This window comes from Gossypium hirsutum, chromosome A06 (assembly GCF_007990345.1).
Source record: "Gossypium hirsutum isolate 1008001.06 chromosome A06, Gossypium_hirsutum_v2.1, whole genome shotgun sequence".
NCBI classification, from domain to species: Eukaryota; Viridiplantae; Streptophyta; class Magnoliopsida; order Malvales; family Malvaceae; genus Gossypium; species Gossypium hirsutum.
In genome coordinates this window covers 119,722,674-119,735,404 of record NC_053429.1, presented here as the reverse complement: position 1 = coordinate 119,735,404, position 12,731 = coordinate 119,722,674, and the positions used below count along the sequence as shown (strand labels likewise).

The 12,731-nt window shown below is 30.3% G+C and overlaps 1 protein-coding gene across 4 annotated transcripts; it reads left to right on the top strand.

Annotated features, from left to right (window-relative positions):
• Window positions 1-636: 636 nt before the first annotated feature.
• On the top strand, window positions 637-4,606 carry LOC107962101 (probable glycerol-3-phosphate dehydrogenase [NAD(+)] 2, cytosolic). 4 transcript variants are annotated; one of them, XM_016898346.2, is made up of 6 exons: window positions 637-904; window positions 1,552-2,292; window positions 2,412-2,633; window positions 3,068-3,315; window positions 3,932-4,071; window positions 4,257-4,606. In XM_016898346.2, exons 2-6 carry the CDS (start codon window positions 1,632-1,634, stop codon window positions 4,381-4,383), a joined length of 1,398 nt encoding a protein of 465 aa, XP_016753835.1. In that variant the 5' UTR covers window positions 637-904; window positions 1,552-1,631; the 3' UTR covers window positions 4,384-4,606. The 4 variants fall into 4 exon arrangements, with proteins under 4 accessions (XP_016753835.1, XP_040971947.1, XP_016753834.1 ...); XM_041116013.1 differs by having other exon boundaries at window positions 776-904; window positions 1,368-2,292; XM_016898345.2 differs by having other exon boundaries at window positions 897-1,094.
• The last annotated feature ends 8,125 nt before the right edge of the window (window positions 4,607-12,731 follow it).

The following is a 12,731-nucleotide window of genomic DNA, read 5'->3' as shown; positions in this document are numbered from 1 at the left end:
TCTAAACAACATAATAATTAACTACTTAAATTTAAATAATTTAATAAATTTCCTTACCATTTGTAATTAAACATGGAAGATATGCTTGTCATCTAAACGAATAAGTTAATTTACCATTTAAAATTTATAAGAAAATAATAAAATTAAAAAAAAATTAAAAATAATTGAGGATTGAGGATTGCAAATTTAAAATTAAAAATTAAATTTTCAAGATTGAAAATATAAAATTGAAAAATGGGCATTGAAGATTGAGAATTTAGGATGGAAGAATGAGTATAGAGTATTTAATTGAAAATAATAAGGTTTGAGGGGTTTATATAGGAATTTTTATGGCTATTGAACCCTTATTAGCTGTTGTAAAATTTACCGTTGAAAGTAAAACATGTTCTACATGGTGCATTTTTGTTTTCTCCAGAAAACACTTCCTATGTGACACGTTTTCAATGATGTGACAATCAAAATGCATCGTACAAGATGCATTTTTTTTTTCTCATTTCAAAAACAAAGTAAATCAGTAATTTTTTAAAAAATATATTCTAATTTTTAAAATATTTTTTTAGCATATGTACATAAATTAACCTCAAACTAAAAAAAGCAAAATCTTTTCACAAAAATCAGTGGATTCGGTTTAGGGTTATAATTTTTATAAAACCAATTAAATCAAGTTTTAGAATCAATCAGCACTTACCTTCTCAGTCAGCAGCATATAATTTAATTAAGAAATTATTTTTTATAAGTACATTAAAGAAATAAATTTTACCTTTACAAGTAACCTTAATGGAAAAAGGGAAGGAAAAGAAAGAATTTAATTGCACGATATACATGTGTGAAATCAATCAGCAATGCGATCCTTCCAGACAGCGTCTTAACAGAAAGGTGCTGAACCGAGTTAAGCTATGCTAAGGTAAGCTGTCATTTAAACTGCAAAACATATTTTTTCTTCTTTGAAGCTAACGCCTTTCTTTTTCTTCTTTTTTTTTTTTGACTAATTTCTCTCTTTCAACTTAACCGCCTTCATCGTTTCAATTTTCGTTGAGCTTATCAATCTCTTTTTGGACTACTCATTTTGTAATTTCGTCTGAATTGTATCAAAGGTTTGAGCTTTTCCGTCGCATTTTTTTTTAAAATTTGCATAAACTGGCTTAAATGATGTCATAATTGATGCTTACCTCGTTGAAGAGGCCGACAGAAAAGGGCGTCATTCACTTTCTCTCTCTCTCTCTCTTTTTTTTTTGGTTACTAGTAGTTTGGTAGATAGTAGATAGCCAAAGACTGACTGAGTTTTCAAAGTCTGCTTTTGCCTTGTTGGATTAAATATAATGTGGGTTCTTGCTTGATGAGAGTTTTTTTTTTTTTTAATGATCCAGATTTTAAAAAAAAAATTGGGTCAAAGGCGGGCTAAAGATTTCAGATTGGATTGTTGTTGATTAGTTGGTTTTTGTCTCTTGTAATTGACATGCATGCTGGGTGAAATTTCTTGGATGATTGAACAGTTTATAGAGGCATGTGCTTTTTTTTCCCGAACTTGTAGAATTTGTTTCAATCTCGCAGGCCAAGGCATAGACCTAGTATTCTTGAATTAGAAGCTTGGGATATTTGTTCTTACATAGGATTTTAATTAAGAGAGAGAGATGCCAGGAACTAGTGAAGAAATGAATCAGAATTCTCGTGCCAATGGCTTGATCCAGAACTCTAATGGTTCTTTAGAAGAGAAGCTTGATGAGCTTCGACGTCTGATGGGAAAAATAGAAGGCGATCCTTTGAGAATTGTTGGTGTCGGGGCAGGTGCTTGGGGTAGTGTTTTCACTGCTTTGCTGCAAGACAGTTATGGTCACCTGAGAGATAAGGTTTTGATAAGAATATGGAGGAGACCTGGAAAGATAGTTGATAAGGCCACAGCTGAACACTTATTCGAAGTGATCAATTCGAGAGAGGATGTGTTGAGGAGACTGATTAGGCGGTGTGCTTACTTGAAGTATGTTGAGGCAAGATTAGGCGATAGGACTCTGTATGCAGATGAGATTTTGAAAGATGGTTTCTGCTTGAATATGATTGACACTCCTCTTTGCCCTTTAAAGGTTGTTACTAACTTGCAAGAAGCTGTTTGGGATGCTGATATTGTAATTAATGGCTTGCCATCAACCGAAACTCGCGTGGTGTTTGAGGAAATTAGAAGGTATTGGAAAGAAAGAATAACAGTGCCCATAATCATATCTCTGGCAAAGGGTATAGAAGCTGAGTTGGAGCCTGAACCTCGCATAATAACTCCTACCCTGATGATCAGTCGAGCAAGTAAGCTTCCTTCTTTGTTTCCTGAACTTTTGGCTATAGCCACATTAATTGTTTTAACCTATTTTCTGAATTTCGGAATAAAATTCATATTAATATGAATCTTACCCCTGTTCTTGCAGCCGGAATCCCCATTGAGAACATTCTCTATCTTGGAGGACCTAATATTGCTTCAGAGATTTACAATAAAGAATATGCTAATGCTCGAATTTGTGGGGCTGAAAGGTGGAGGAAACCATTGGCAAAGTTCTTAAGGCAGCCCCACTTTATTGTGTGGGATAATGGTGACCTGGTTACTCATGAAGTTATGGGTGGTTTGAAGAATGTCTATGCCATTGGAGCTGGTAAGATCTAGTTTTTGGCAAGAATGCCAAGTCTTGCACCTCACACAATAGGCTGTAGGCAGAGTTAGCTTAAAGATAAAGAATGATCCTTGAAAGAGACAACAATGTTATGCAATTGAATGAATTGATCAACACAACTCTGGCTAATGTATGATCAATATAAGGTCACCCAGTAAAAGAAAAACAAAGGTGTTGAGCCAATGTCCTACTTTCCTTGTGTAGTTGTAGGTAATGTGACTTTGAAGTGGTAGCTATTTGGTTGATAACCTCTATTCCATAGTCTCCAAGATGCCAAGGGTTTACAACTATTTCTATGTATAACACTTTTCTGACAGAATCAAACAACTAATCTTGGACTATATTAATTTAAATTCAATTTTAGCAATAAGTTGAAATTTAATCTTTATATTTAATCTACAATAATGATTCCACAGGGATGGTAGCAGCTCTAACCAATGAGAGTGCCACCAGCAAATCAGTATACTTTGCACTGTGTACGTCTGAGATGATATTTATCACTCATCTCTTGGCAGAAGAGCCTGAAAAACTTGCTGGGCCTTTGTTGGCCGACACTTACGTAACCCTGTTGAAAGGTCGTAATGCCTGGTATGGGCAACAGTTGGCTATAGGGGGACTGAGCCTTGAAATGGGTGATAGCATCAAGGGGAAGGGTATGATTCAGGTATGAGCTTTTCTGTTCCAAGTAATATTTTGAGCAAACAGTTTTAGGTTAGTTTGGAAAGAGTTGAGTTAATACTCGTCTGACTTAAAGCAAATCATCAAAAAATAGTAGTGATTTGAAAGCCACTATCGAGAACTTTTGGAAAGATGATATTCAATTAATGGTGATATGGAAACCTATTCCTTTATTTATATTCTTTTGGTATTTATGTCTCTGCCTTTATTGCTTCAAAGATGCTTGCTTTCGATCAAAATAATGACAGTGGAAGTCTAGAGGCAGGTTGTCTTTAAAACTGTTGCATAAATTAAACAGTAATACAAGTAGTAGTAACTCCTATGACATGTTCAAGTAGATGAAGTATCCCATACCATTCCTCGACTGTTAAAGATCAATTTCCATTTGTTTTTATGGCCATTTCATTTGTTTTGTCGGTGTAAGCATCTCCATTTCTTCGTCAGTTTGCAGCTCCCTTGAATTTCAACCACATGCTTTAGCAAGATAATTATAAGATTGCTGTTCAGTAATAAAGCAAGATTCTACCTTTTTGTCTTCTTTGCATCCTATCTGATCCCATCATTTAATTCCTTTTACGATTTTAATCTCATTACTATGGCAGGGTGTCTCTGCTGTGAAAGGCTTTTATGAGCTGCTTAGTCAGTCCAGCTTAAGCGTCCAACACCCTGAAGAAAACAAACCAGTTGCTCCTGTGGAGTTTTGCCCCATCTTGAAGATGCTATATAAAGTACTCATCAAAAGGTACTCAATTTCGTTTCCCCCACTCCCTAGTTGATGTTTCTTTTTTGAAATACAAGTTAAAGCTCCCCATGTCTCTCCATCTATTCATACATGCACACATATATGTTGATTTGAGCTTTAATCTATCTAACCTATTCATGGTTTGAGAAGTGTGAGGTGATGGAAAACTTGGTTTGAATGTTCAGGGAGTTCCCATTACAAGCCATCCTTGATGCATTAAGGGACGAAACCATGTATGATCCGAAAGACCGAATCGAGATAGCACAAACTCATGTGTTCTACAGACCATCCCTTCTCGGTCATCGGCCTTGATGAAGAGAAAGATGATGATCCGATTGGCTTCATCTTGGGATGTGAATTTCATAAACAAACATCACTAGTGTAGGTTCTATTGTTAAAAACTAGGTGTTGCGGTGGAGGGTCAATCCCTAGAAATGTGATGACTGTGAGATTAATGTTCTTTCAATTCCTATTGCTTTTGTGTGTTATCCATTTGTAAAAACTAGTTCTTAATGGACTTTTGAGTATTTCTTTATTTGTTTTGGATGTATACGTAATTTATCTTTTTTTAATGAACTCGAAAATAAATTATAAATACTAGATTATCACAACGTGACAAATTTTATTTAATATTTAAAAAAAAAGTGATATAGCAATTAAATATAGCTTTGCTTAATTTTATCATCGAATTGAGATACGGGTCAAAATCGGTAAGATATTATTTAGATCTATTTAAATTATATTTATATTACATATATACGAGGAGGGTTTCATTTATATTAATGTAAAATTTTAGTATTTTTATATCTTTTTATACTATTAATATTTTAATAATTCATTCGTAGTAACAATATATTTGTATTTGTTATGTTTGTAAATTTTTAATCGATTCTATATTTTTATCATATTGATTTAAAATATTCCCTATATCACATATATATATATATATATGTGTCTTAGTATATATATTGTAAAAGGAGTGGAAGAAGCATATATGAAAATATTGAGTTTTTGGTTAGTTCTATAAGTTCAAAATACTTCCTTTTTAAGTTATATTTAAAATGAATTATTTTTTATAATTGATTTTGAAATATAATTTTCTTGTGTTATTAATACCAATGCATATATATATATATATAAAGCATAAATGAAAACATTAAATTCTAGATTAATTTTTTAAATTCCAAAATACTTACTTTTTCTAATTATATTTAAAGTGGATATCGTTTTCATAATTAAGTTTGAAATATGCCTTAATTACAAATTTCAAATTATTAAGCATTTTAAATAACTCATCAACAGATGTTTTCATATTTGCATTATTATCTTCAAATTATTTTGAATCGTAATTTACTAGTAACACAATTTATAACTAAGCAGATTAATTACCATAATAATATATAGTAAATATATTTACTACTCAACAATTCCTTTCATATTGAACTTTATTTGCTACCTCAAATTATCCAAAGATTCATATTTCAAGTAAATTAATGTCATATTCAATAATAAATACATTATACAAATGGATCTACTTTTTAATGCCAATGTAGGATGGAATAGAAATATTGTTAATATTGATTACGAAAATATAGGTAAAAATTATGGAAAATAAAAACACAACAATTAAGGAATAATTTATATAAATAAAATTAGTATTCAAAGCATACCATTCTTCTTTTCATTTTTTTGCATGTACGAAGGCTTATAAATAAGTTCTTGTAAAGACGATGAAACAAAACAAAAAAAAATTAAAAATTAAACCAGTAGGAGTTTAAAGTTTTTTAACCTTATTTTTCTATTTAAATTTTTTTTTCTTATTTCCTATTTTATATTTTTAACTCTATTTTACGTTATTTGTTTTAACATCATTTATTTTCTAATTTTTTACATTAAAATCATGGAAGGGAATCTTTTATGAGAGAGTGATCTAGTAGATGCAGTGTGAGGTCGGGATGTATAGTACCCTGCACAATGAGCAGCTTAAAATTAATGAAAAAGATGTTGAAAAAACAAAGATTTCATTTATTGCAATTGACGGGTTGCACAATATACAACATTTTATACAATATTTAAGCTATATTATTTATGAAAATGTATATTTTTAAAAAAATTTAAAAGTATTGTAATTAATAACTAATTCATGCATCACACGATATAAGTAGCTAGTTAATATATATTTAATGGTTGGAATTTTTTTATACATAAAACGAATAATTAAAAATTTTTAATCTATGCAAAACTTTGACATGCATAATCTAATATGAATGGAGTTTGAAATATGTCAAATTACTAAAATATTAATAGTATAAAAAGTTACGAAAGTACGTAAAACCACTTAAGTTTGTAACTATTTATTTTATCTAAAAAACATTCAACTGTTTAGTAAATATTAATATATATATAATATTTTAGATTGATTTAATAGAGATATCGGATCGTTTCTTAAAGTTTTACATGCATAATAAATATAATCATATTGATAATTCAACTATTGATATTAATGGTACAAAAAGATACAAAAGGGTGTAAAACTAGTGTTGTGGACCCCCCTCTCTATATATATTATATACTATTATTTAAATATCTGGTGTCACAAGTTAATTGGGCATCAACTCCGTTAAGAAACTTTATATTTAAAACATCCTTTTATATTTAAAATAAGTTACATTATTCAATGAAACTTTATTTTTTTAATTTTTAAAAAAATAAAAAAAATGAGTACGGCAAAATTTGAATCCATATTAATTGCATTAGTAAAAATTTAAAATTCTCACTCAACCAAAATTTTATTTTATTATTTTATACATTTTAATTTTTATTATACACATTTTATTATCTCTGTCAATTGTATATTTATATTATTATTTAAATACACTTTTATATTCAAAAGTTCTAACTTTGTTATTTTAAAAAAAATTCTAATTTCTTCCCCCATCATTTAAACTAAACTTAAATTTTAAAATTGTTATTACTAAAAAATTTTACTTAAATATCATTCTCAACCCTAATAGTAAAATGATTGGAATACCTTCAATTATATATATATATATTTAAAAGGTGATTGCACATTTTTTTTGCAACATTTAAATATTTTTTTTCATTTCACCTTTTTTTAGATTTTAACTTTCAAATATTAAATAAAACTTTTGAAACTAAACTTAACCTTTTCCTGTTTTTAAATATTAATTTTTTCACTCCACCTTTTTTTTTTATTTCACATTTTTTTCAACTTTAAAATATTATTATTTTTCATTCCACGTTTCTTTTTTTAGATTTTACTTTCAAATTTATATTATTAATAAATTTTTTATTTTAACAGCCTACATTTTTTATAGTTTCAAATTATACGTTTTATTATTTATTATATATTATTTTTAAATACATCAGTGTTTTAAATATATAATTTTCACATGCATATACGTGTGATAATATTTCTAATTATTATTAATTAATTTTAAATTATATATATTATTATTTATTATATGTTATTTTTAAATATATATTATATTCTATATTTATAATTTTACGCGCATATGTTTTGGATAGGATTTCTAGGATTAAAATGAAAATTTTAAAACTAAACGTATTTAATTGAACGAAAATCATTAACTCAAAATTTAAAAGATTTAGTATAAAACTATAAGTATATAATCTCTACATCGTGCAAAGTAAATATGGATAACAAACGTAAATTTTACTATTAGTCACTTAATTATTAATTAGTTACTCAACTATAAAAATTATTAATTGTCACTAAGTTGATTTTATTTTATTGTTAATGAAAACCTTCCATTAAATTATTAATGAAAAAATTTATTGTTAATGAAAACCTTCCATTAAATTGTTAATGAAAAAGATAATGCAAACTTTTTTAATTGGTATAATAACATATTTATTCCTCAATACTTATATATTCTATTAACTTAGTTCTAATTCTAAATAATTAAAAAAAATTAATCTCATATATTTACAAATTCTATCAATTTAATTCTCAAACTTTTTCATCAATCAAAATTCTGCTCAAATTTTATTTCATTTTTACCCAAAATTCAAAAGCAGAGCTACAAGACTCGTTTTCATTTTTCTTTTTTTTCACAATTCTGAACTTGAGCCATGGAAACATGTCTTTGCCTACTATACTCGTTTCTCTTTTCCACATGCTGCCTTACGTTTTCAATGTGAGAAACGATACTTGTGTCAAGGTACAGGGAAATAGTCGGAGAAGGAGGGGAGTCGAGAGTGAAAAGAGTATAATCGCTACCGAGGAAAAGAGGGAGTGGAACTTGCTAGTGGCGGTGGTGGCGGCGGGGGAAGCAGGCGATAGAGCAAGCTGAGGTGGTTTTGAGGAGATGTTGTGGGGTGGTGAAATGGGTTTTGGAGAATGTATGAGTTAAAGGAACAAGTTCCGTTTCTGACATTGAAACCGCAAGGCAACATATGGAAATGAGAAACTAGCATAGTAGGCAAAGACATGATTCCATGGCTCAAGTTCAGAATTGTAAAAAGCAAGAGTCTTGCAGCTTTGCTTTTGGCAGGGTCGTGTAATAAACAAAGGTTGGGAAGTTAGAGAAAGAGAGATGATTTTGAACTTTTGGTAAAAATAAAATAAAATTTAATTGGTGAAAAAGTTAAGAGGACTAAAATGATAAAATTTATAAATATAAAAAATTTAATTTATTAAATTATTTAGAATTAAAATTAAATTAATAGGATGTGTAAATATTAGGGAATAAATTTATTATTATACTAATTTAAAAAAGCTACATCATCATTTCAATAAACAATTCAATAGAGAACGACTAAAACACAACCAAATAATAATGTTAATGATAAAAAGTATACTAATATTAATTTTATAGTTTATTGATAAATAAAAAATAAAAAAAAAGTAACTTGTAGGAAATACTACTAAAAGGATGGCCTAAGTGCCTTCCCTTGACAGGTGTCTTCGCTGTTTTTAAATAGCGATGGATAAATTTCAAGTCTGGTTTCACTATTTCTTCAGATTATATAAAAATGGTCAAATTGTAATTTCAGTCTATATCTTGTGCTTAAATTTGAAATTTAATTTTTATACTTTAATATTTTACATAATTTGGCACTTCAACGTTTATAATTTCATTAGTTAATCTAAATATTTTATTCTGATTAAAATGTAGACATAAATTTTAAGAATTGTTAACACCATTAAATTTCTATGTTAAATTCATGTCCATTACAATGTATTTTTTTATCACATAATTATTGAGTGAATTCTTTTTAAATTTTAGAATATCAAGCCAGGAAAAAAGTTGAACCAAAGAATTTTAACGGTAGTAACAATTAGATCTGAATTTAATTTAAAAAATTAAGACTAAATTCTTAAAAATAAAAAATACAGGAATTAAATTTTAAATTTTAAATATAGATAAAATATAAAAGCTTAAAGTATTGAGTCCAAAAATAATTAATGGATAGGAAACCATAGCAGTAAAAATAAAAGCACAGCACTTGATTATTCACAAATTACACTGATTTTTTCTTTTAATAATATTTCTATTATGCAACACATGTGACTTTGTTGTTTAGCCCACGAGGGTTTTTCATTATTTTTATCATTATTATTTTCTTTTAATTTCACCTTTTATATTTTTGGTATCACATCTAATATCTTATAATTATATTCTTAATTAAATTTAAAATAATCAAGCTTATAAAATTGAATCGAATTGTACTGTTAAAATTTGGTATTTTTTTTTTATAGAAACATGAACAATTTTTAAATGGCATGGCATAAAAGATTGGTAGTTTTGAAACATAAAGTAATCAATTATATCCTAAATTTGAATGAAATTAAAAAGAATCATTTAAGAAAAATGACAAAAATAAAAGATCAATGTTCTTTTGTTTCGATTGATGAATTTTGGTGCACATGGTCTCTTTACCATGAAGCTGCCAAACTGGAGAAATTTTATCCCAATCTTCATTCCTGGTAGAAAGGCATTGCAAGGATAATCAAAACTCCACCAAAGAAAGTTTGGTCGGATCAATATCATCTCGGCTCCTCTGCTGGATTTCTTGATGTATTGGAGGACCATACAATTCCTTTGGCGCCATTCGTAACTGAAAGAATTCCATTGCCATTGATGCTTAGAACTCCTGAGGTATCCGAAACTGAGGCTTCCCTATTGGCAACCCATGCAACAGTCCCAGTTGATACCCAGTTCAAAGCTTCCACCAGCTGACACAAGAGTTTCACTATCTCTTATGGATTGCCCTCTTAAGTTTTTTTCAGCCTTCGCCCTTGTTCTAACTGCATAATCAATTTATGGTATTCCCTATTTTATATTTCCAATTATCAATTGTTTGAACCAACAATTCAGCACTTTCTATTACGACTCGTAAGCATGGAAAACCACCATTTATGGCAAGGAGCTATGTGCAAAGGGGCTGGAACATCCTGGAACGGGAATAAGGATAGTGTCCCAAGTTTTGGTAATAGAGAATAAATTGAATGGATTTCGACAGCATTATCATGGACAATAATAATTGACAACGGAACAAAGAATTGGCTTAGACTTTGAACCAATAAAAAAGGGAATGGGCTCAAACCCCTTAACAATCATAGTTACCAACCAATCTTGAACGAAACTTTCTCATGCAGTGAAGGGAGTGCAGTGTCATGAAAAGCAGGACCAGATGGTGTAAGGGCTACTATTTACATCAAAACATTGCTTAATCAGGTTATTCTCATTCTTTAGAGGCTCTGTAGAGAAAGAGATAGAAAGACAGTCAAACTGCTGACAATAAGACAAGCTATTGCCTTGATTAGTAGGAGAGGAGATATGGGGCAAAGAATAGTTGATCATCAAGCTGATTCAAAGAGGCCGTTCGAAGGTCCAGCGGCAAGTTCAACCTACTGTCTCCAGTACCTGAACAAGTTTTCTTTGCTTTTACAACTTTTAATTATATATCGTGCAGATGCTAGGTCATAGGGAGCTACCCGGACTTTAATGTTTTAAAGGCATCCCTCAATAAACGAAAGTACATTTGATATTTCCATGTGTCCTTATACCAAATATACTATACAGCATCCCTTTTTGTACAAGTCAAATCCCCTGAGTATAGACTATTTGCATTCCTAGACATAGTTGTATTCTATTATGTTTCTAAGGTAAAGATTTTTTCCCCAATTAAAGTCGACCTTTATATTATACATATCCCCTAGAATGTAGCTCTTTTTGGACCCTATAAGTATTTAATTAAATCATGCTTATTGGCCACCTCCATGATCTGTATGTAGGTGAAAACCTAGTGCTTAAAGATGGCAAGTTTAGGTGATATTATTCATCCTTTAAATAAACACACATTGATGAAAATGGAGAATCAAATTTCATTGGTAAATGATGCTATTTGTCCAGCTATCATGAGTAAAGCCGATAAATAAATATAAAATCATTGCTTATGGCACCGAAACTGTCGAAATAGCAAGACTCCCCAGCCGCCACAAAATTGCATGATTTAGACAAGAGTCTGGAAATATGGTAACCTATGATGATTTGACTATTGTCAAGATACGTAAGCAATTGTAACTCCTAAATAATTTTTTATCAAGTTGGAGGGAGGGACATTTGAATTTGATCATCTCTTGCGTTTTTGTTAATGATTAGAGCGTGAACAAGTCGCCGTAAATTTCCCGGAAACCAGACAAGTCCCTTGGAAAAAGTAGATTCCGCTTTTGCGGAAAGGGCAAAAATTGGCATAGAAAAAGTTCTTTTTTTTCCCTCCTGACCTGACCCCCTACGTGTCATGTTAAAAGAACATGACGGCTTGTACTTATCAGCTTTACCCCCCCTTTCCCTTTACCTACCACTTGCTTGCCAGCTTGCCTCCTCTGTTGTTTTGCTTTTCTTCGCATTGATTACATTTACAGACTTCAAGGCAACAGTGAAAGTGACAAGAAAAGACCCCTCCAAAAGGACAAAACTAAAGAAATCAAATGTTTTTAACTGTGACAATGGCAGCACCCACAGTTTCACACACACAGCCCCAAAGATTCTCCAATGTACAGTGCAACCGTGCACTTATACCATACGTGTGGCATCATCCTATATAAGCAGTTAAGCTTAAGCTTAATAAGCTTAATCTCTTTCACTTTTTCTACTTATATATTGTCTATTGGCATGCGGCAAGAGCCAAAATCTGAGTGATTGGGAGCTGCTGGATTTTTTTAAAATAAAAAAATATATATAAAAAGGAGAAAAGTAGCATCAGTGAGTGAGCCACATGGGTGGGTGGTGATGGAGAGGACCCAGTTACCGCCTGGCACTTACGTAAATTATTATTTACTAAATCAAAAACAACAATGAGTAGGACCCACTTCTGCTGTCAGGCTCAGCCACCCATGTGATTGTTTATGTCTTTGTGGACCATCCTGTTTCTCCCTCTCAATGAATGTCATACCACTGTCTAAAAATCTAAATTCTCAAAGGATATATGACCCCACCTAATCAATAATATGCCTTTGCCAATTTGCTATAATGCATCATTGCATGTGCAGGTAACATTCAAACAATCAGACAAATTCTTTTGCACTAAGACCAATAAATAATAATAATAAACTTATAAAAACAAACACATAATAGATTAGACTTTAGAGCTCCTTTTTGAAATTCTGA

What these genes read in the sequence shown, in the direction of transcription:
- LOC107962101 (XM_016898346.2), top strand. Translation starts at nt 1,632, where the DNA reads ATGCCAGGAACTAGTGAAGAAATGAATCAGAATTCTCGTGCCAATGGC. An exon ending in TGTCTATGCCATTGGAGCTG is followed by an intron (nt 2,634 to 3,067) that starts GTAAGATCTAGT and finishes ATGATTCCACAG; the next exon opens with GGATGGTAGCAGCTCTAACC. An exon ending in TATAAAGTACTCATCAAAAG is followed by an intron (nt 4,072 to 4,256) that starts GTACTCAATTTC and finishes TTGAATGTTCAG; the next exon opens with GGAGTTCCCATTACAAGCCA.